Below are 23267 nucleotides of genomic sequence, written 5' to 3' on the forward strand. Positions count from 1 at the left end.
CACAGAAAGGTCGCCAAGCTCGCTGCATTTGAGGAACGAGCAGCTGCGACCTTTCCCTGTTCCGGCTCTTACTCCGAGCCCCAAAATCCCCAGGAGTTGTTCAGCCGAGAGCCAGGAGAGGGTGCTGCTAAATTTGGCAATGGCCCCACAAAATGCCGCTTTTCCCTCTTTCTTCCCCTGCTTCCACCCCCAGCCCCTTGGAACGGGGCGCTTTTAAACGCAATGGATTTACATACGGATATAATGGCCCTGATGAGAAGCATCTTTCGCTTAATTACAGCCAAAGAGGAGCGATCAGAAGTGCGGCCGCAGCTGCCGAGCACTTGTATGGCAGCACAGCAAAGTCCCAGCAGTGCTCGGGATAAAGGATGCCCCACAGCTCGCTTTGAACTGCGGCTTTGCCAAAAGCCCTGGGACATGAGCTGTGCTGGATCCAAACCAAGAGGAACTGCCTCTGGCACGGGGAAACCATCGCTGCCGTGTAAACAGTGCTTCTGGTCTCTCAGGGACAGACATTCGGCAAAAATGCGTGACTCCGGGACTTGCTGCCCTGTTTTAGGATGAAAATAGTTATAAACAATTTATAAAAAGGAGTATATATCACTTCTCAGCTTTGGGCCAGTCACAGAATGATACAGGACCTCTCTGCATCACAGACCTAATTAGTTTTTAGCCCAGATGCAACCCACTTAAAATGTCTGAATCTTCAGTACAAAACTAAGAGCATTCCAAACCTACCCAAACAGGAAAATTAAAGTCTTTTTCTCTTCCTCCCTCTGATTTCTCAAACCCTCCTTCTCCACACCAGTGGGCTGGCAAGTGCAATGAAAGAACTGCAGCAGGAACAAAAGAAATGGGAGATGGGGCAGGTACAAGAAGCATCTGCCCCTGCTCAAGTGACAGAAGTGAGCCCCACTGTGCCATTCCTTCTTCCAAGGAAAAAACTCTACACTAGGACAGGCTGTAAACTGTGTTAGCAAGGACTGAGAGCAGGATAATGGTGGGACATGAAGCCATCCCTACCCAAACTCTGTTTGGAACATAAAAGAGCTGTCAGCACACAGATTTGGTGTATTTGTAGAATATTTTTATTTTTTAGCTGAGAAACACAAAATAGGGCAGTTTAAGGCATGCAATCAGGCACGAAACTTCTCTTGCTTGTTTTGTGTGCTCATACCTTCAGTGTAAGTTCTATGAAGAGTAGATCCTATCTTTAATCTCTACATAAAGCAACTCTGAGCACCCATTTACAGCCAGAGGTTGGATGCAATGTTTACAGCTGTTCCTGGAATGAAGGATTTATTCCTAGGGAAACAGTTCTTTTTCTGTGTGATTTGCTCTGTGCCACGTAGAACAAGTGCCACCTATTTTCAGAAGCAAGTTTGTAATAATACCAACTCTCCCCACATATACACAAATTGCAGTTATAGACATCTGCTTGCATGGTTTTAATTTCATTGCCCTTTTACTGAAAAATACAGATAATCCAATGAATAGGAAAAAACATCTTTGCTTTCTGCATATTGCAAGCCTGCTTGTTGGTGTTGTAGAGAAATCAAACAAACCCAGGCACCACAAAGAGAATGGTGTAATCAGCTTTTTGCCTCTGAGGTAAAAGAGCAACTCAAAGATTAAGAATTTTGTGGGTTAAGGTCCATTAGGTTAGAAACATAATAGGTATTGAAGTAAACATCATAGGATTAGAGATGCTGCTAAAACATACATTTTCATTTCAGTAACTTTTGTCTCGTGGTAGTGTAAGCACCTTTGTGTCTCCTCATGTGGGGCATTTGCTCTGAGCAAGCAAAGGCAGTACCTGATAGGGAACATATTGCCAAGGAAAGTGTTGTTCATAAGCAGCTGCAAACTTATTTTCTCTCTTTAACAGCCGACCTTTGTTCATACGGCTCCTGGCTTTATTTTCTATTATTACCATTTTAAAACATGATAGACAAAGACTCTTCTCCTTTGCTCATGCATTTTTAAAATCAATATGATTAAAAATGAATCTACTGTGCATCCATGTGATGAATGTGGTAAGAGCTTGTTCTGCATTTTTCTCATTAATGTCCCCATGCTGAATTTTTCAATATCACTAAGACTAATGTAGCAAACACCAGGAAAATACAAATCCCAAGTCCTAAACTGGTTAAGCTGCCCACTCCCAAGGGCTTCAATGCTATCAGAAGTTCTGTCCTCTGCTGTGGCAGGCATTAAGAGTTTGTTATTACAGTGGATTTTCAAAAGAGGCAATCCTGAGATTACAAATAGTAAGCAAGTCCAGAACTGAATGGTCCCATTTCCTAGGCCCCATCAGAGGAAAGAAAAAAAAAAAAAGTAAGATTCATGCACGTTTAGTTCATTCTTATTCAGTAAAACATTGAAATACAGCTTAAGCATGAGATCAAATACCACTGAAAGTGCCTGAAGTAATATGACTTCACCATTAAATCTTTCGAGAGCATAAAAAGAACATTAACTCAGTGCATAAGAATTACACCTTACAACGTGCATATGGAGGCACTGACCTCTCCTTTGATTTCCTAAAAATGAACAGGGCATGGAGCTCTAGGGGAACAATCAGAACTTCCATCCCCACTTTCAACTAGGGAAAAGCCCATGGAAACAATTTTCCTTTACACAACACCTGCAAGAGCAGCTCAGAGTTAAAAGAAATAATCAAGTCTACCAAGTGAGTTTGCATTCTAAAAATGACAAACTAGACTTAGATTTTAAACATTGATAGTGACAGCAATGTATGAAACATATCTGGCATTTCTGACCAAAAAAAAAAGTAAGTACAAAATGTTCAAAAGCTAACTGTGCACTTAGATTACCCAGCACATAAACAAAAGTTCAAGACAAGCAGTGCAAAAAATGGAAGAGTAAATAATGAGTGGGAAACAGCCAGACTACAGCTGTGAAGCTTCTAAACAGAGCAAGTAGCTAATACACTTTCCCAGCTTAAAATGCAATTTAGTAACACTGCAGTGAATTAATCAAAAAATATATGAACACGTGAAAAACTCAATGCCAAAATGTGCTTTGCAGTGCTGACACATTCCCAGGACAACATGGAATGCGCATTGGGAATGCCTTTCATTACCAACCTTTGGTTGCACAGGGCAGAAATAAATTCCCCTTGCTCTCAAGCTTGATGTGAGAGTGGCTGAACCCCAAAACCAACTCCATGTTCCACTGCAGCTCTCCAAAATCACAATTAGGAAACCCTGAAATATTTGAGTGGGGCAAACAAAACCCGGCAGGGCGATTTTAGCAGAAAAAAATTGAGTAAAACAAAACCAGATTTGGTTTGTTGGTCCTTTGCCAAAGCACTGTGGCTGCACAGAGCAGGATTGTTCAGGAGATCTGGGAGAGACCAGATGCTTCCTGATAGCAGCATCTGATGTCACACTGGCATGAGGGACAAAGCCAAGCTTTGCTGAGATCAGTGTGCCCTGAGAGGGATATTTACTTATTCACTGTCACATTTCCTAATGGCAGTTAGGAGTTCTTCAGAGATTGTCTCTTTTAGAGCCTCTGTTCCTAAGGGAATAGAAGTTATCCCAGCCTCTGAAGAAGGTGATTGTCTACTGCAAAAAAATTAAAATAAAATAAAGGGGGAAATTCAGGAGATACAAAAATGAAAATCATGACTGGGGAAGTGTTTTGATTCAGCAATAAAGGCAAAGCAAAACAGACATCACCCTGAAAGAACAAAGTCACACAGGAAGTGATTGGATTCTGCTGAGCTTAACCCTGAAAGACGCTGTCCCTTTATGATTAAATTTGCTATGAATGACTCACCCACAAACTACTCTGAAATGTACTCCTCAACTGCTTCTCCCAGAAGTTCAGGATGTAAAAGCTAGTCCCAAATAAAAATTACAAGGCGAAAATGAAAACCCAGCCACGCTATCTCCAATTTCTCATCACCAAAATGCCTCACAAAAGAAAACACAAGAATTGAAAGCATTTTAACCTGTGAAATATGAAAGGCAATTCATGCTATGGAGGAATACCTCAGCCTTTTAGCTGGGAAACAGTCCTTCCATGGGTGCTTGGTTAATAGCTATCATGCAAAAACAATTAGTCATTCAAGCAATTAAGAAGGTAAGTATCTCCTAAAAAGGTTTTGAGCTTTCCAAGCCCTAAATGCAACTGCTATAAACCTAGACTGTTCCTGAGTGTAATTTCCTTATTGTATTGCCTCTCCTGAAGAGATCCGTTGTGTCTCATGTGTTGTAAATTCTTGATGCTCTTTTAGCTGCAGTCTGAGCCTCTGCTGAGTTCTCCTCTTGCTCCTCGCTCTTCTTATGGTTTAGGAATATGTCTGACTTCAGGAAGCGGCTGTAGCTGTCATATTTCATGAGATTGAATATCTGGGAAGAGGGGGAAAAGAATACAAAGCAAATGACCTCAGTAAAATGAGATTTTAAATGGGAAGGATGCATTAATTCCAATGTACTTTCATTCTGTTTGTACTACAGCATTACTACAGAGTGGGACATTTAAAAAAATACACTTCCAACTCTTCCAGGGGCAGCATGTTGTGGGCTCCAGGGTCACTGCTTGGCAGTAATATCCACATTAGTTTAAAAATCAAATTATAGCTTTCACAATAGCCAACTCTGCACATCTAATACTGAGGGTGAGAGGTGCCGTGCCTTGGTCAGTGAGGAGGATGATCAGATCCTCCTGGGAGGGTGTCTGGAAGGCATTCAGAGGGACAAAGCAGAGCTTTGAAGAAAGAGAGGTACCTTTTATGCACCTTTCTGCCTGCAGTGACTCCTGAATGCTGCAGAGTAACTCCTGCAGAGGACTGGGTAACTAAGGAAAACCTCAATAATTTACACAAGTGCTGAAACAACTGGTTTAGCCAATGCTCTTAAACCTATGCCAACCTTCCCATCTTTTTTAGACCAAATGCCAAGACTTGTCTCAGGCCAGACAAGAAATGTTGCAGGAACCTGCCACAAAGAGTTGACCTGGTATAGATGTGTTTTTCCAGTTAAAATGTGGGTTTAAATTGATGGTGGATTAAATTTGTTTAATTACACTTTTCACTAGGCCAAGAGCTTCTCACAGCCAGCATGGAAACATGAAGTCAGCCCCAAGTACAGCTTTTTTCTCCCAGGGCTTGAGCTCAGGCTCATCCCTCAGCATAAATGCTGCTCTTCTATTTATACCCACTGCAGACAAAAAACAAAAAAACAAACAACAACAACAACAAAAAAACCCTACAAATCTTTTGGAGTTTTCTGAAAACAAAAGGGTTGGGAGAAGAGCCTGGAATCTGTTCAGGTGTCAAGGTCAGGACTATATTTTGCTTGGTCTTGAAACAGAGGGGAAGGGAAAAAAGTAAACTTCAAAACTATAATTGAGGCAAAACCAAAGCCAGCCTCACCCCCAGTCTATTATTTCACTGGTGGAGCCTCTCTGAGTCATGTTTCAGGACTGATTCTTTTTTATGATACTCAGAATAACAATTTCCAAGATAAATTTGTGGATTCTGACCTGCAGATGTGGCTAATCCATGTGTGGGTAATTCATCTTTACCTTTACAGGCCTCACTTCTAACTGATAGTACAATCAGGTAACACAACTCTTTGCTAGGAGGAAAAAAAAACAATCTCAGACTGCTTTTTCATTCCACATCCTCGAGGAACCTGGACAGATACAGGCAAACACCTAAAACTTGACTGTTCTTGTCTGTGCATTTGCTGAAATAGCTCCCTTGCAAGTAAATTACATGGTGGCTTTTACTAACCACTATTTGTTTACACATTTAAATATTTAAGTTCATGTCTAAAACCATGGAAATATTATTCTTTAAGATACATACTGGAATATGAAAAAAAAATCTCAAAGCACCCACTCTATGTAGAGCCTGATCTTCAGGGTCTGAACTCCTCCTGAGTTAAGCAAAGTCAAATTTGCTTAACTCCTGGCACTGGCTAAATACCATACAATTAAGTTTATCCAACCAGATCAAGGGGAAAAAATTGTAAGGAAGACATTTCCTGTTAAAACATCATGCCTGTGTTAAGAACTTAGACCCCTCTTGTTCCTGGTATCACTTAAAGCATCTCCCAGAGAGAAAGAGCATTGAAGATGAAGATCTCCTGCAGTCTGCTCAGCCACATACAGAGCAGAGCTCATAATCACGTGCCAAAGCAGAACCCTTTTTTCCCCCTCCCTGCCTTTGTGGAGCAGCAATATTTACCCCACAAGTATTCTGAAGCACGTGGATTTCTATGATCCACACTTCATCCAGCACACACAAATGGCCTGGGGGCAGTTAAGGGCACCCATGGGCAGCAGCCCACACCCCCCAGCACCCCCAGTAACACCAGGAGCTCTCTGGAGAGCTGAAGCTCTTGTTACAGCACTGCTCTACTCCAGACTGCGGCCTCCCAGCTCTGCCTTTGTCTGCTCCAGACCCACAGTGCCAGCAGTGGTTAACACTGCTCTTCAGAGAGCAAATTACACCACTCCTCATAACTTTATAAGGATTGAAAACTGGAGAAGACCATAACTCTTCTGAGCCATTATCTAACAGCAGTAAACAGTAGCTTCAAGCACTGGAAACTTGCAATGACCCATAAATGCTTTGCATTTGTTTTTAAAACTCACAGAATTTCTTCCCACACTAGGGGGATTCCTCTACCACTAGCCCAGTATGTTTCCAGTTCAGGTATTGCTAATCCTTGGCTCTCCAGGTGCACGTCATTTATAAAATAGCAAATATTTTCATTCCAGTATTCTCTCCAGCTTCACTCTTACACTCACTCACCCTGAACTGCAGTGCTTAGACCTACCAGAACATTTCCTTCCCTTCCCTCAAGTCAGAACTTTTTCCATTAAAAACTCTGTTTCTTCACACGGAAATTTGGTTTCAGGTATTTCCACTGCTAATGTCTTGGAATCTGCCTGAAAGACAACAGAGCCTTTGCCCCTCAGACCCCTCCAAGTGACCCAGACAGTGTCCAGCCAATGCACTCAATACCTGATTGAAATGGGCTGAAAACACTGTTTAAATCACTGTGCTGTTTCTCCACAAAAGGAAACAGTCAAATGGAAAATACAGGTAGTCCTGAGGATGGTACAGGAATTAAAAATAGTACTGCAAGTGCTGGAAAGCTGCAGATAAGAATGACTCACTTCATAACTTATGCTTTGAAATCAGCTAAATATCAAGAAAATTTACCACCTAAAGACATGCCTGCAAAATTTCTAATTCCTACCAGACCTCCCAAGTTCTCTAGGGAAAGGCAAAGCAGAGACCAACTCCTCTAAGTCTCACATGTTGCAGAAGAGGAGGGTTTTCAGAAAATCATGTTATATTCATATCAATATAAATACCAAAGTAAACTGAAGAAATTTGAGCTCTCCAGGAAACCAGTGGCAACTACAGAAACAAACATCAGCAATGAGTCAGAACAAGTGAATACACAGGAAAACGAAGACGCTGGGTTAGTCAGGGCCATTCTCAAGCTACCCACACAGGGAGCCAGGAGAAAACGCCATCCAGTTTTCCAGGAAAGTCCTGAGTTGGAATTAGAATGATTGTATTGAGTCTCTTAATTAATTGGTTGTAGTGAGATGGGGCCAAGAACCTGGAATATCTCAGAGCAGCTGCATTAATATCCCCAACATGGAAGCAACCCAGCTCTGTGCTTACCTGTTCAATCCATGTCATGGCTGGAAAGCAGAGTTCACTAAAACCAGACAAAAATGAATGAAACTGTGTTATTGAAACAGATCATTTTACCTGGTCCTGGAGCTTCTGAAACATGAGAGGGTGAGGTGTCTCCAGGATGGTCTCACTCAAACGGGACTGCCCTTCAACATTAACTTGGGAGGAAGCTTTGCTGGACAGGAAAGTCATGTAAATCTCTTTAGCTTTTTCCTGCATCTGCAAAAGGACATTTATTTAGAGAATTATTTGCTGTGGGAATGTTTTCTGTATCATGTTCCTTACGTATGTTCATTTTTACTGGAAGACGAACACCCCTGCAGGCCAAAAGCTACAGTAATATCAGTGAAAGCTGCCAGAATTCAGCTCTAGGTTACAGCAGGTTGGGATGGTTGAATCTCAGCAGCCAGGGTAAAACTGCTCAGCATCATCAACTACACCTTGTCTTGGCTTTTGAGACAAATGTTTTTCCTAACAGGTCATCAGTGTGGGCAAGAAACCCAGAGGAGGAAAAACTGGAAACCTGAAGTGAAAAAACTGGGAAAATTGAGTGAAATTAGTGTGCAACCCATGCTGCTGCCAGATAACATCGTCACACACTTTGTCTTAACCATTACCTCAAAGCAGATCACCTACAGCACGACTCCACGATTAAAGAAAACACCAACAACTTGGCTAATTGGCAAAGATAAGACTCTCAATAGCCTGGGATTTGGTAAAGAAGGGCGTGACCTGCAGAAAGCCATTGGTATTTGCCCTGATTTCAGAGCTCTTCCCTTGTCAAACCAGTAACAGCAATAACATCTTGACCCCACCAGCATCTTTAAGCTTCAAAGCAGTGAGTGGCCACAATCCCCTGCAGTTCAATGAAAGGCCCCTTATCCAGATGGTTGGATAAGAGGGAGAAGAGAACTAAGCCAGGCAAGATCCAAGCCCCCTGCTGCAATCTGAATTTTGCATGCTGAAAGCAACCCAGGAGCAGCTGCTCTGGGCCATCCCGAGCCCTGGGCACTCACCAGGGTCCCCAGGGTACCTCTAATGAGCAACCACAGCTCCAGACCAGCACCAGCTGAAGGGCTGTGCCTGTGATGGGAATAGGGCTTGAAGAAGGAAACATTTAAACCCTGGCCATGAAGGAGTCTCAGAATTATTTCCATGTTTTACAGCTGAGGTACATTTACACTTGGGGGTGATTAGAGGAAAAGCTGCATGTGTTTGAACATTCGAGAGGCCTAAAGAGTTGGGGCTCTCTCACTGCTGAAGGGGACACCCATTCTCTAGTATTCCTTTTTAAAACTCATTATTCATCTGGTGGGTAGAACGTTACGTGTCAAGTGCATTAGGTCACAATGAACTCTTTTTAACAATTTCCAACTTGTTTCACAGCTCAGAGAGGACTGGGTCAGCCACTTCTGTTCTAAATGAGCAATTAATCCAAGGGATCAAAGGTGTGACTGCTATAAGTGGCAAAGTTAATGTCCTAATGCAGGTACAGTAAAGGGGCCTTCAGCTATTATTGCATGAACCATTGTACTGCCAGTCCCACCTAAATGACTTTTGAACCTGCTGTCCAATTTCAACCACACTTGAGAGAGGGGCAAAAGATTGAAAAAAAAATAAAATTACTCTCCTGCTGAGTCAAAGGAAAATCAGGAGAAAAGAAAGGGAGAGGAAAAGCAGCTCATGCACCAAGGGAAAAACTGCAGTACGTGCTCAGAAGTTATCTGCTCTACTTGAACTGCAGGGTGTTGCTTGCTGCTGGCTAACCAAGGCAGATGCAGCTCCTCACCAGCCCCAGCACAAGGTGCTGCTTGCCCAAGGACACAGGAGCAAGCTGGGCACTACAGAGAAAGGGCAGAGGGAGGCTGGAGAGGAAACACCAAACTAGAAGCAAGTGTGAGGAAGTTTAAAGAGCATGGAGAGGAACAAGAGGACTGTGTGGGAGGCTGGTGAAACAGGGAGGCTCTTTGGATTTTGTGAGGAAGAATAACAAAGAAAGGAAGTGAAAGAGCTGTGGCAGGGAGAGGAGGCCATTGCAGAGACACAGAGAACCTGGCTTTATAGCAGTGGGGAGATATGAAAATGCACAGCTGCACGTTACAGGTTCTGCTGCAAATAGAACTGTTCTGCTACATCTATGCTTCAGTGGTACAGCAGCTGATTAACTACAGCCTATAATTTGCTTTAAAAAGAAAGAACAATTAAAGCTGCCAGTGTGTTCATACACCCCCCAAATGTCACTCAGGCAGAGCCAGGTTCAGGTGGAGGAGGCAGAGATCATCCCTGTTCACTCGGTGGCATTCTCTGCTCTGCATCAGCCTGAAACTAAAGCCTCAGCCCAGGGGACTCTGGAACTGAAACAGCTCTTAAACTGGGATCTTGTTCACAGGTGGTTATTAAAGGATTCCTGGCAGTCCTCAGTTCCATCTGTGTGCTCTCCCCAGTGTCGGTGCCAGATTCCCACTTGGAGTACAAAGTTCTGTCTACAGCACCCCCCTCTCTATTTCAAGTGGATACAATATTCTTTCCCACTTCCTCTCCTAAGGTCAAGCTCAGCTCCCAAGCATGTGTGGCTCCCAACTGAGGTGGATGGGAGCCCCAGATGCTCATCAGACCAGGCTCCCAGCACTCAGCAGCTGTGCAGCATTACCCAGCCCTGCTAAACCCCTGCTACATTCCACATGGGAAGCAACAGAAGAAACTCCTGAATTGCAGGACTTTGTTCTGGAATCATTCATTACAAAACTTCAACATGGATATTTTGGTGGGTTTTAGCAATAGCTGAAAATATTCCCTGTTGTTGGAAGCATTTATTACAATCTGTAAGTTATTTCTGAAGCTCAGCTGCAGGAGGAGAAGAAACATTTAAACCCTGGGAAGCAGCACGACTGACATGTTGTTTATTTCATTAACAGTCACAAATGCAACAACGTATGACTAACTCCAACAAAATATTTACAGTTAAATTTTATTCCTTTATCCCCACCACTTCCATTTCAGAAATTAAATGTGTGCCCTAACAAGGGCCACATGGGTGGCAGCAGAGCTCACTGCTATGAGTGGACTTGACCCAATTGATTTCTCCATCTTCACTAAACATTAAATTTGTATTTTAACTTCAGTTTTAAAGGAATATCCTTTTTCTTTTGTTGTTGTTTTTCTTTTTTTTGAGCTACAGAGATGTGTCTTGAGCTGAGGGGGAAGTCTGTACCTTCCTGCTAGAGGATAGGCTGAACCCAGTCCATCTAAAACTGCCTCACTCTGCCAAAAAATCTCCCCTGCTCCCTGAATCATCAGGCTGGCAGAGAAAGGATAATAATAAATATCTCTGGCACAATGGATGCTTAGTCCATTGCTCATGTGGGGACCTTTGGGGAAGTTTAAACTGACGGAGTAGAACCCCACGTCAGTACTCTCACATCAAGTAATGAAAAGTTTGTCTCATCCTTTAAAAATAGGGGGGAAAATCCCATTCATAGAATCATGGAAATTTGAAATTACTTTAAAGGTCAGCTACTTCCAACCCCCTGCAGGGACAGGGGACATCTTCAGCTACATCAGGTTGCTCACAGCCCCATCTAGCCTGGCACTGCACATTTCAAAGGACATGGCATTGGTCACCACCAGTTCCAGTGTATCACCATCCTCACAATAAAGAATTTCTTCCTTATACTTTATCTAAACTTGCCCTATGTCAGTTTGAAGCCATTCTCCTTGTCCTGTCATTCCATTCCCTTCTCCAAAGTCCCTCTCCAGCTCTCTATGAGCCCCTTTAGGCACTGGAAAGTCTCCCTGGAGCCTTCTTTTCCCCAGGCTGAACACCCCCAGCTCTCCCAGCCTGGCTGCAGAGCAGAGATACTTCAGCCCTTGGAGCATCTCTGTGGCCTCCTCTGGACTCACTCCAGCCTGGGTTAAATTGATATCAGCTTCATCTGACCAAGAGTCTCAGTGTCTATGAGCTAATCTGTGTGGGAAACCAGTTTTAAGGAGAAGCAAATTACAAAACAAGTAAAAAATTGTTTTTAGAATATTGTGCACACAATAGAGAGATGCAAAGGGATTTCTGCAAGAGGCACTTTCAGAAGAAAAACCCACACTTCATGATACCATAAACACTGGAAAGATTTCTATTTTTAGTGCTTTTCCTAGCTTTGTAAATTATCTAAACAAAGCCACCCATAGGCAGTAGCTACAAAAATTTACTGTAAGTCTGTGTCATTCTAAAGCACATTTATTCAGCCAGCTATAATAATTTGGGCAACTGCAGGCTGACCATACTGTGGGATGACTGGTCCTGAATAATTAACCTAAATAGAACTTAGTTAAATTTCTGTCCATTCATCTGGCAATTCATTGAAGGATTCACCAAGCTCCTATCCCTGTACATCACTTTAACATTTTCTGTACTGGCATCCTAAGTTAACAATCCTAAATCAGCTAAATATATGGAAATTATTTAGCAAGGGAAAAATGATTATTATCCCACTGAAAGCGTGGGACTTTACAGAAAAGTCGACTGACTGGTTGTTCTTTCCTCAAGACTTTTTTGTATTCATGGACCTTGATGAGGGAGGGAAGCAGCTGAATACACAAAACTGGAATTACTAAATGTTACAAAGTTCACAGTCAAATCGAACATTTCCCTCTTCCTGCAAAAAAATAGTATTGTTACATTTTTATGGATTTATCAATACCCAAAAAATACTCTCAGCAAATTGTTTTGAGGGGAATTTTTTTTTCAGTGCAAAACACAGGATATTTACAGAAAGGAGACTCTCCTACCCAAAATACATTGTTTGGAAAGAGACAGGGAAGTTTTTGTTGTTGAAAATCTACTGGGAAATTGTTTTAGCTGACAATATTTGACTGACCTTAAGAGAGGAATCCTGGACACAGCCCTCTTACACCTGTGCTTCATAGCACCTCTCCAAGCCCAGCTCTCCCATCTGATTCCTATTCCTTGGCATTGCTGATGTTCCTCCAAGCCCACTCCTGGAAAAGCTGCAGCCCAGGCTTGGACAGGAGCACTCTGTGCTGGGTTAGGAACTGGCTGGATGGCCGGGCCCACGGAGTGGTGGCATCCAGCTGGTGGCCAGTGACAAGTGGCGTCCCTCAGGGGTCTGCGCTGGGGCCTGTCCAATATTTTTATTGATGACATGGATGAGGGAATTGACTCTTTCATTAGTAAATATGCAGATGACACTAAGCTGGGAGCGTGTGTTGATCTGTTGGAAGGGAGGAGGGCTCTGCAGAGAGACCTGGAATGGTTGGATGGATGGGCAGAATCCAGTGGGATGAAGTTTTAATAAATCCAAGTGCCAAGTCCTGCATTTTGGCCACAATAACCCCTGCAGCACCACAGCCTGGGGATGGTGTGGCTGGACAGTGGCCAGGCAGAAAGGGACCTGGGGGTGCTGGTGACAGCAGCTGAACACGAGCCAGCAGAGTGCCCTGGTGGCCAAGAAGGCCAATGGCCCCTGGCCTGGATCAGGAATGGTGTGGCCAGCAGGAGCAGGGGGCTCATTCTCCCCCTGTATTCAGCACTGCTGAGGGCACACCTGGAGTGCTGTGTCCAGTTCTGGCCCCTCAGTTTGGGAAGGACCTTGAGATGCTTGAGAGCATCCAGAGGAGGCAACGAGGCTGGTGAGGGGCTGGGAACACAAACCCTGTGAGGGAGCTGGGGTTGTTTAACCTGGAGAAAAGGAGACTCAGAGGTGACCTCATCACTCTCTACAGCTCCCTGAAAGGTGGCTGTGGGCAGGTGGGGTCGGTCTCTTTCTCCAGGCAGCAGCTGACAGAATGAGGGGACACAGCCTCAAGCTGCACCATGGGAAATACAGGTTGGATATTAGGAGAAAGTTTTTTACAGAAAGGGATAAAGTACTGGAATGGTCTGCCCAGGGAGGTGGTGGAGCCACCATCCCTGGTTGTGTTTAAAAAAGACTGGATGTGGCACTCGGTGCCATGGTCTGGGTGAGGTGTTAGGGCTGGGTTGGACTCAATGATCTTGAAGGTCTCTTCCAACCCAGTGACTCTGTGATTCTGTGATGCACTCAGAAGAGGCTGAAGGGGCATTTTCCCACTCTCACCTCTTTGTGGTGCCCTTTGGCAACAAGCGCTGCACTCAGGTAAAAAGCATAAAAGTGGGATTTCAGAAAGAAAGAGCTTTAGGAGTCTGACTCTCAAAGATAGACTCATTTGGAGTTTTGAAACCCTACTCACAGCTATTAAAGATGAGCTCTTAAAGAGCAGATAAATTTGAAATTTCTCAAGAAAACAACAAAACAAAAAAAAAACAAAAAAAAAAAACAGATTCAAAAACTTCTTGAGAAACAAGCAAACAAAACATGGTATGTATTTTAGGCCTGACTCTATGGACTTCAAAGTCTAAATGTGAAAATGGATCCAGTGTTCCTGGTGGATCTAAATGTAAGCCAAGATCCAAGTAGTAGGAAAAAAAATCATATTGGAGGTGCTTGGTTGAGAAATTTTCCAACAGAATATCCCTACTAGAAGGATAGAGCTGTCATCAAAAAGAAAAAGCTCTGCAGGTATACATCAATTTGGATAAATATTTAAGTAAGAAGTTTAAACAGACCCCTTTTATTTTCTAACTTGTAATTTGATAAGGCAAAATGTTTCATTTTGGTGCTGTAAAATATTTTTGTTTGGGCCATTTGTGATTTTTATGTTCCACATATAATCATATATATCACATATATATCAGAGTGCTGCAAATTTCCATGTAATAGCTGCTATGCTCTAAAAAAGTTCTGAATGAAACATCTTTATATTTGCAAACAAGATGATGCAATATCACTGAATTAATAAAACTTTTGTTACTCCCTAGAAACTACAAAAAGTTCAGTTCTCAGAACATGGGAAACCTGACAATTTCAGCACTTTGTTTTGATTTGAAATAGAACCAGCTTTGTTTCCATACAATTCCACCAGGATGATTTTAGTGTAATTTTTTCAAATGTATTTATCTGCATTCACGCAAAGCACATTATGCAACAGAGATGTTTTAGCTCCAGCTCTGCTAAGTAAACTTTGTTGACAGAATTTATTTAGGAAACATACCTGCTTTTTTCCCTGTGTTTTCTTAAATTCTTCACATGCTAACCAGAACAAAACATTTTCTTCACTAAATTCTTTCTTTAAGAATTCCTAGGAAAGAGAAAAACAAACACACAAAGGTTAGGATACATTTTCTCAGTTGTTTTTCCCTCTTCCTACTACAGCTGTCAGAACTAGAAGCCACTTACAATTAATTTTACAATGAATTTAACCAAGCCAGTGTCACAGAACCACTGCATTTGTGCATCTGCAGAACTGCTACTGAACACTCTGATGTTCTGCACTTTGAAAGCACATTCCAGGAGGAGGATGGGCTACATCTAATCTCAGACCATAGCAGTAACTAACAGGAATAGTTTCTTCAGTCTCCCTTAAATAACTTGAGCACTTTTACAGCCACTGCTCAAAGGGAAATCCAAAAATATATGAATTCATTACAGGGTGACTAAAATGAATTATTTTAATGAGAGTCACAAAGCACTTGGGATTCTCATGTAGTGTCCTTCTGCCTTTTGTAATGAGTAAAATCTCTACAAATAAATGTGTTGTTAATGTGATCATCTGTGGCAATAAATTCACTTAAACAAACAGAAGCAGAAGATGTAGCTGTGTTCTCTATGCTGTTTAAACACAGCACATTCAAAGCCAAAAGTGAGGCTTTAAAAGGGGAAAAATGCACATTAAATGTATTTATGAAATATTATGCCTGAAACTTTTGTAGCTATGAGATCATCAGTTTTCTCTTTCAAGTGTTAGAAAATAGAGACTAAGTAATGCCAGGAATTAAACAACACCAAGATTTACTTTTTTTTCTTTTTTTTTTAAAGAATTTAAAATCAGCATTTTGTAATTCTTGTTTACCTCACTTTTCAAACCAGTCTGGCAGGAAACCATTTTATCCCAGTGCACTTTATGGTATGGCAAAAGCACTTTCAAGTAGGCAGTTCCTATTCTTACATCTAATGTGGCAAGAAGGCCTTGAAACACCAACTCACCACCCTCACCTAATTAAACTTCAAGCCATTTTGAGCTGCACCAGCCCACACTTTGTAGTAAACTGAAAGGGAATATTTTCAGTAGAGCTGCTAAACACAGAGCAAGAGCCACAGAGTCATCAGATTGCTCCTGGTAACTCATTGCTTAAGGACAACGTGTGAGAACCGAGAGCCCGGGGTCTCAGTGCAAAGTAACACCTGGCAGGAGGGATCTGTGGCTCAGGGACTGCAGTTTATCCTACAGGAACTTGTTAAACCTGGCAAGGGAGGACAGATCCCACTAGGAAGGTGCAGCTAAAAGTCCTGCCTGAGCCTTTCAGGTGCAGGATGCAGTGGCAGGGGGCAAAAGGTGCCACCTCAGAAGCTCTGCCAGTGGCACAGCTCCAGCTCTGCTCAGGGCACCTGTCTAGAGGGAGGTGTGCCTCTGGTCACAGTGTTCACAGCTGCACCCTGAGGCTCATTCTGCTTTAAAACCTGAATTTTGCTTTATGTAAATATGCATATTTCATATATCGACCCTAAACCGTTTCACTCCTTCCGGGTCTTCGAGGAGGTTCTCCAGGGATGTGGCCCATTTCGAGGTTCCTTTCAAGGTTTGGTGGCTGCTGCTTGGGTGGCCCTCACCATCATTTATCTCTGGGGGAAAAAAGAAAAGTAAAAAAAAAAAAAGAAAGAAAAGAAAGAAAAAAACAGCATCTTCTTTAGAAAAGACAAGTATCAGTCACATGGATGTCTCCCCCATTTCCCTCTGCACTCTTGATTTCAGCTGCTCTCTTTAAAGGAAACACCATAAAACGAAAATAACACACACACATACAGACACTTGAATTCTGCTTTGCCTGTAAGTAGGCAAAAATTCCTTACAGCCACATAATTCACATGAATGTAAGGAGGCACTGTCACTGTTTTATAGGGGTTCCAGCACCTTCTGCCTGGGGAACACAATGACCACAGTCCATATTTTGCTCTGGCACTGGCAACAATGTTGGCTGCTCAGAAGGAACTTCTGGCCAGTCACACACGTGAAATTTATTTTTAAGAAGAGAATCGTCACTGGAAGCTGGATGCTTGGTAAAAGCAGAGAGAGAAAGAAAAATAATGGTTTGTTTAGCAGGAGAACCAGTCTAAGACATTAACCCAGTCCAATGGGAGGAAAGACACCCAGCAGAAGAGCCTCACTCCAGCTGAGTCAACCTGATTTTGGGCAAGAAGGTGATTTTACTGTTTGTTTCCAAGTCCTGAAATTCTCCTTTTATAAGATGTTCTGGACTTTGCCCATATCTGATCTGCCAGCCAGCCTTCTCACAGACAGGGAAGATGGAATACAATTTATATTTTCTAAATCCCAGGAACAAGTACATTTCATTTGAGGCTGGTGATGACAAAAAAACCCTGTTTGCTGGCTACCCTTCAGAAAACCTAATACTTGGAAAAACTCCAGGAATGCTATTGCTCATCTGAGAAACTCCAACACAGACATAAAGTGCTCAGCCTCCTCTCCTCTAACACACAATGCCCTGGGAACACAGGAGGATAAGAGCTGCACTTCAGGTCACTACACACTGGAGAGATGCACAAAACCCTTACTGTAACCAGTCGAGCTTCTATTTATAAATCCTTCATTTCTCTTCTTCTCATTTAACTTCTGCTTAAGCTCTGCTTTTAAAAACCCTTCTTTCACCATGAAACATGAGATACTGATACTCACTGAGTATCTCAAAAAAGTCTTTATGCAGAAATACGTACATACACACATACATACATACGTACATACATATATACATACATACATATACATATATATAAAAAATACACAGTAGCAGATGCCCTTTACAGTTGGTGACTGGAAATAATGCTGAGGTTAAAGCCCTACAGAATATTGGCATGACAGCAGAGGCTCCTGAGCTTTGGTTGGTAGGGACCTGTGGAGTCTGTTTGTTTTACCAGCTGTTCTAAATGAATGAACATCTCTTTTGCCTTGACAGGAGAGGGGATTTTGTTTTAGAAACTCTGCTAGTTTAAAGGTCAGGAGCCAGAACCTAAGGATTGAGTCCAAACCACAGCTGCAGCCCGTGCATGTGACAAGAGCACAGCGAGTTAACACAGCCGCAGCTTGCCCCTCTTCATGCAAAAGGATGTTCTTCTTGATTAGCACTTGAAGAATTTATTTTAGAAACCTGACTAAAAGTATTTGGGCATCTAATCTCAGTAAAATCTGTGAGATTTGAGTGGGAATGGCCACGTGTATTGCAGCAGAACACAAGACCCTCTGAGGAGCTGGGATGTGCTGTTACATTCACGCTCACCTTGGAGCGGGATGGCAGCTCTGTGTGTCCAGGCCATTCCCTCACTGAGCATGTGATTTAGCACACAACAGAAGGGGGGAACATCTGATTTCCAGTGTTTCTTTTCCAGTCAAATCTGAAGTGGACACTAATGATTACTTTGAAAAGCATGTGTTTCAATGAGGCAGTGCAGACCCAGGCCCTTGTAAACCTAAAAAAAAAATTCTGGTAAGGAAATGCCAGAATAAGTCCTTCCACAAACACAGAATACATCAATTTGCTTCTCTTCTGCTGCTTCGACTGATCTCCCATTTTACTGTTGGCCATTCTCTATCTTCCCTGGTCACCATTTTCCCCATCTTCCTCTCACTTCCAGCCTACCCAGCACAGCCCAATTCTACCCCTCCATTTATGTTCTGCCCCCTCTCCTCCCTGTCAGCCTCCAAACCCTGCTCCCTCTACTCCTCTTTTCCCTGCATTTTCCTCCTACAACCTTAATAAAACAAAATTTGGTTTTGAAGGGAGGTTCTACATGACATCTTCCTAGTGTCCATCCTGCTGAGGCATGTGCAGGACACTGTCACTCCGTTTATTTCCTCACTTACACAGCTCCCCACAACCCAAAAAATACTGTGGTGCAGAGACAAGGGTTGTCTGCCCATTGCAGCCGTTCCATTTACCCCTTGCCTCATTTATTCAATTGATTCCATCTATCCCTTGCCCCAGTTATGTCCCCAGAGCAGAGGCTCTCAGATGTCTCAGGTGCTGGGCAGCTTTGGGTGCCTCCAGAAGTGCAATCCCAGCCCAGGCTACAGCTCCCAAGGCTGGGAACACCAGGCTGAGCACCACTGATCCCCATGTCCAGTGCTCCTCTGTAACCACCATAAAACATCAACATTCACCTTCAGCACATACGCAAATAGGCTGCACATGACAGTAGCAAACACCCTGAAATTTTATGAGGCTATTAAAACTTCTAGGTGTTTTTATTATATCCCATTAAATATGCCATCACCAACACTTATTCTAATACAAAAGTGACTCGACATCCCCCAAGTCAGGTTCATAACTTCTGGTTCCATGGAGCAGATTTAATATGTGATTTTCAGAATTTTTTTTGAGAGTTCAAAAGACAGGAAAGAGGTTTTCCCCACAAATGACTCCAAAAGCTGATCCTCAAATCTATCTATATTACTAAATTAACTTAAAAAAGAAACTTTCACTGAAGTGCAAATTAATGAGTCTGAAACAATTCATGTGAGGAGGCAATACAGCAGTGTAGTTACATGAATGATCCTCCTGACACCTATTTATCTCTGATATTTATAAAAAGATTACTTTCTCCTGTTAATATCATCTGCTGACAAAGTTAAGTAATATAGAAACAACAAGCTCAATACCACTGTTTAACAACAACCACAATGTACATACATTTGTATGATCATTTAAATGAGGAAGGCAGACATTTGCTGTTACTAAAAACTGGGAGATAATTTTGTGCATCACAAAGGGCACTACAAAATGGCAGTTCTCCCACCAATATTTCTGTAAAAGTAACACCCAGAGTATGCATCAGATGATAAATAGGTTAACTACCTTTCTTACATTACAGTACATTTATTCCATTATAACATGCTAATTAAATTTCAGCGCAGAGCTCGCTGTCTTGGACATGGGTTAGAAAGCAAGAGGCAGAGAAAAGGCAGCAAGGCACGCACGGCAGAGCACAGTTGTAAGAGTTTCTGCTGAAGCAAACTTTCCACTGAGTTGGAAATCTGCTTCAGAGCCACAACCGCTCTCACGATGTGCAGGGAGCAGCCAGCTGCTCCTACCAACGCAGCAGATGATTAAGTGCTTCTTTTAACAGCACCATTCTTCAGAGCACTCCATGCTAAGCCAGCAAAGTGGCAGTTGCATTATCTGGAGCATTATTTTAGAGGGAAATCTCGCAGAAGCTGCCTTCCCATCACACAATGGCACTGCAGCAGCAGGCTGCGGATAAAGGCTCTTTGTGCGCGGCAGAACGGTAAGCGCAGCACTAATAACGCCGTAATTATCAGCTGGAGAGTGCTATCAAAAATGCCAAATATTTGCATCCTCCAAACAGGAACTTGGACTGAAATCCCAGGCAGTATCAATACCATCAATACATACAGCTTTGCAGGTCAGAAATCACAATCCTGGCCCTTGTTTTTGACAAGCACTAAGAGAAAAATCCTGTGGGAACCCATCAAACTGAGTGATTCAGACACAGCTAATTGAGTTAGACATGCTGCTCACTCTGCCTTCCAGAAGCACTGCACACTGCAGCGGTTCCCAAGCTGCTGCCACGCTCCAGCTGTTGAAACCGTGGCTTTTGTGGCACCATATCGAGCAGCACAGACTCACACCCTTCACAGAATCCTGCTGAACACATCCCTTCCCTGTGGCCTGCTCTGCCCATCTCATTCCCGCACACATCTTCTGCACACTCCCCAACAAACAACTGCCACACAAGCACAATGGCAAAAGCACCGTGCAAACAGCACATTCCTTACTCTGTGGCTAAGCACCGATGTACAACAAGAAAAGCTGCTTCCATTTCTTTTTGAAGAACTTCTGACCACTCCTCCCCTCATCCACCTGGGTCATAAATCTGCAAGCCATGAGCCTTTTTTATTACTTTAAAAGCACTCTGAATACGCTGTCTTGTCCCACAGTCACAAGAATGCCTACCCAGCAACAATCACAAGTCTGGAATTAATAAATCCAAGGTATGAAGCAGTGGGAAACTCCATAAGCTGAAAAGGGAAAATTCCCTTACTTTCCATGTATCCAAGCATCAGCTGATGAATCCTCGCACAACAATTCTTTCCTAGTAGCAGCTGAATTTTGGACCTTTTTGCTACAGCAGAGCTGTCCTTCTCACCCGTGGGGTTCTCAGAGCATGAGCCTCAACATCCTCTTTTGACTGTCTCTAGCAACAGATGGCTACTGGATTCCACTTTTAACTATAGGGAAGGAAACTAAAGGGACGTTCCTCTTTTGTAGCATCTCTGGAAGTGTTCACCAGACATAGCCTTTAAAACACCCTCTACCCGCCTCCTCCACCCCCCCAGAAAAAAACCCCGGCCCCCAAAAAAACCCCAGAAAACCCAAACAGCTCTAGACAAAGATCTCATTTGGCTTTTCTTAGAAAGATTGCAACTTCTTCCTGCACATCATAAAACAGTGTTATTCTCTAGGATTTGGAGATTGCAATTGTTGCCCCAAATGTCTCAGCAGCGACAGACATCAGCCCTTGGAACCGACAGACTCGCAGCATCGGGAGTGTAAAACACACAGCCGCGTTACAGCGCCTGTCTCCAGAGGGGTCCGCGATGTCCTACATTATTATTCCTCGGAAATCTCCATTCCAGCTTTAAACGCTCCCTCCAAAGGCGAACTCCTCAAAGTCAGTTTGGAGTTCGAACAACCACGCTCTGATGTCCTGGGCTATCGCCTCGCCCCCGGGAACAGCAGCAGTTCCGACCGAAACTTGGCTGCCGAGGCACAAGCCCGAGCAGCACCCAGTTCCCCGTTCCGCGCCCGGCGGGAAGCGCCGCGCTGCCCCCGGAGCGCGCATCGCTGAGGGCTCGCTGAGGGCGGAGGGGCCGCCGAGAGCCCCGGGCCCGGCCCCGAGCGCCGCCGGGGCCCAGGGAGCTCCGTGATCCCCCCGCTTCTCCCGGCGGGGCCGCGGGCAGCGCAGCCCGGCCCGGAGCAGAGCACAGCCCGGCCCGGAGCAGAGCACAGCCCGGCCCGGAGCACAGCGCAGCCCGGCCCGGAGCACAGCGCAGCCCGGCCCGGCGCTTCCTCGGCGGGAGCGGCCGCGGGCTCGCCCGTGGTTCGCCGGTCCCGTCCCCGTTACCTGAGGGCGGCCGCTTCCTGCTGAGCCGGCTCACGGCCCGGTTGAACATCCCGGGCGCCGCTCGGCCCCGCTGCCGAGCCCGAGGGCGGCCGCGCTGCCCCGCCCCGCCCCGCCCCGGGGAGCAGCGCCGGCCCCGCACCTGCCCGGAGCGGAGATGCCACGGGCCCCGCGGCACAGGGACCTCCCGTGCGACGTGGCACTGCCGGGGCTTCACCCCCTCGCAGCCTCCCCCTCCCCAGCCTGAGCCATGCCGCCCCTCTCACAGCCCTGCTATCTCCGTGCGCCCACACCCTGCTCGTCCATTCCTCCTCTAACTCTTCCCGGCTCAAGCCCCTGCTCCTCAGTCTGCTCCTGCCATCGTGCTCGTGGACACGGGATAGCAGTGTCCCCTATCTCCCCCCGGCATTAGCCACCAGCCACCCTCCTGTCTTTGCTCTAGCCACCCTGGAGCAGGTGCAAGAAGCAAAAACACTTCCCCAAAACGGGCACCTTCATGAAATTGTGTCCTGTCTTATCAAAACAGAGACGCCGAGCTGCTCGTGTTGGAGTGACTCCTTTGCTCTTCCAACACTTCGAACGACAATTATTTCTGAACAGAAAAGCGTAATTACAAAATTTACTTTCACTTTCAGAAATAATGTTTTTACCAATATATTTGTTCAAAAATCCAGCATGTGAGAAGTTTGTGTAATTCTGACAAAGCTGCAAGCCATCAAACAGACAATTACCTCAGCAAAACAGTAGTGGGAGGCAATGGGAGCACTTAAATCCCACTGGAAATATCACCAATACACAAAAAAAATCACAGAAACCACTGCTAGCAGACAATTCAACAGTTGTTTTATTTCCACCTCAGCCAAATCCCATCCTGAACGCACAGTAACACATTGCTAAGCTCTGTTCACAGAGGGAACTTGGATGGGCTCCCCATCTCACTGAAAATTATGGATATTTTCCACTTACACGTACAAGGCCAAGATCTCATTCCTGGGAATTGGTGACACCAGAAGACTGAATGCAAGAATCAATTGCATTTGTGCTTCCAAAATAAACAACAGCACAATACCTTCCAGCTGAAGGGATTTGGCCTGCACCCCTGGACCTCTGCCTTTGCACCAAGGCCAAAAGCTGCTAGCTGGTAAAGATTTCTTGGCTTTTAGGGAGGATTAAAAAAATATGAAAGTTTGCTGCTCTGCTGGGGGAACTGCTCAGCAGCTGCACGTGGTGTTTCCAGGCAGATGTGTGAGACAGGCACAACATTTGGGACACAACTGGAAATTCTGTGCAAGCACCAGAAGAGCAGGGTGTAACACGCAGCAGCA

The 23267-nt window shown here is 44.2% G+C and overlaps 1 protein-coding gene across 3 annotated transcripts; it reads right to left on the reverse strand.

The window, feature by feature from the left end:
- Positions 1–1065: 1065 nt before the first annotated feature.
- On the reverse strand, positions 1066–22039 carry RGS10 (regulator of G protein signaling 10). Of its 3 annotated transcripts, none has more exons than XM_058841947.1 (5): positions 21946–22039; positions 16292–16410; positions 14783–14869; positions 7775–7918; positions 1066–4382 (listed from the first exon to the last, which is right to left on the reverse strand). In XM_058841947.1, the coding sequence occupies exons 1-5, from the start codon at positions 21992–21994 to the stop codon at positions 4236–4238; spliced, it is 546 nt and encodes a 181-aa protein (XP_058697930.1). In that variant the 5' UTR covers positions 21995–22039; the 3' UTR covers positions 1066–4235. The 3 variants fall into 3 exon arrangements, with proteins under 3 accessions (XP_058697930.1, XP_058697931.1, XP_058697928.1); XM_058841948.1 differs by lacking the exon at positions 21946–22039 and adding an exon at positions 20863–21012; XM_058841945.1 differs by lacking the exon at positions 21946–22039 and adding an exon at positions 18081–18213.
- Positions 22040–23267: the final 1228 nt, after the last annotated feature.

The sequence above is a fragment of the Poecile atricapillus genome, chromosome 6, assembly GCF_030490865.1.
Source record: "Poecile atricapillus isolate bPoeAtr1 chromosome 6, bPoeAtr1.hap1, whole genome shotgun sequence".
NCBI lineage: Eukaryota > Metazoa > Chordata > Aves > Passeriformes > Paridae > Poecile > Poecile atricapillus.

What these genes read in the sequence shown, in the direction of transcription:
- RGS10 (XM_058841945.1), bottom strand. Translation starts at nt 18,132, where the DNA reads ATGCTCAGTGAGGGAATGGCCTGGACACACAGAGCTGCCATCCCGCTC. An exon ending in AAGGAGTGAAACGGTTTAGG is followed by an intron (nt 14,870 to 16,291) that starts GTCGATATATGA and finishes TCTCTTTCCTAG; the next exon opens with GAATTCTTAAAGAAAGAATT. An exon ending in TTCAGAAGCTCCAGGACCAG is followed by an intron (nt 4,383 to 7,774) that starts GTAAAATGATCT and finishes CCCTCTTCCCAG; the next exon opens with ATATTCAATCTCATGAAATA.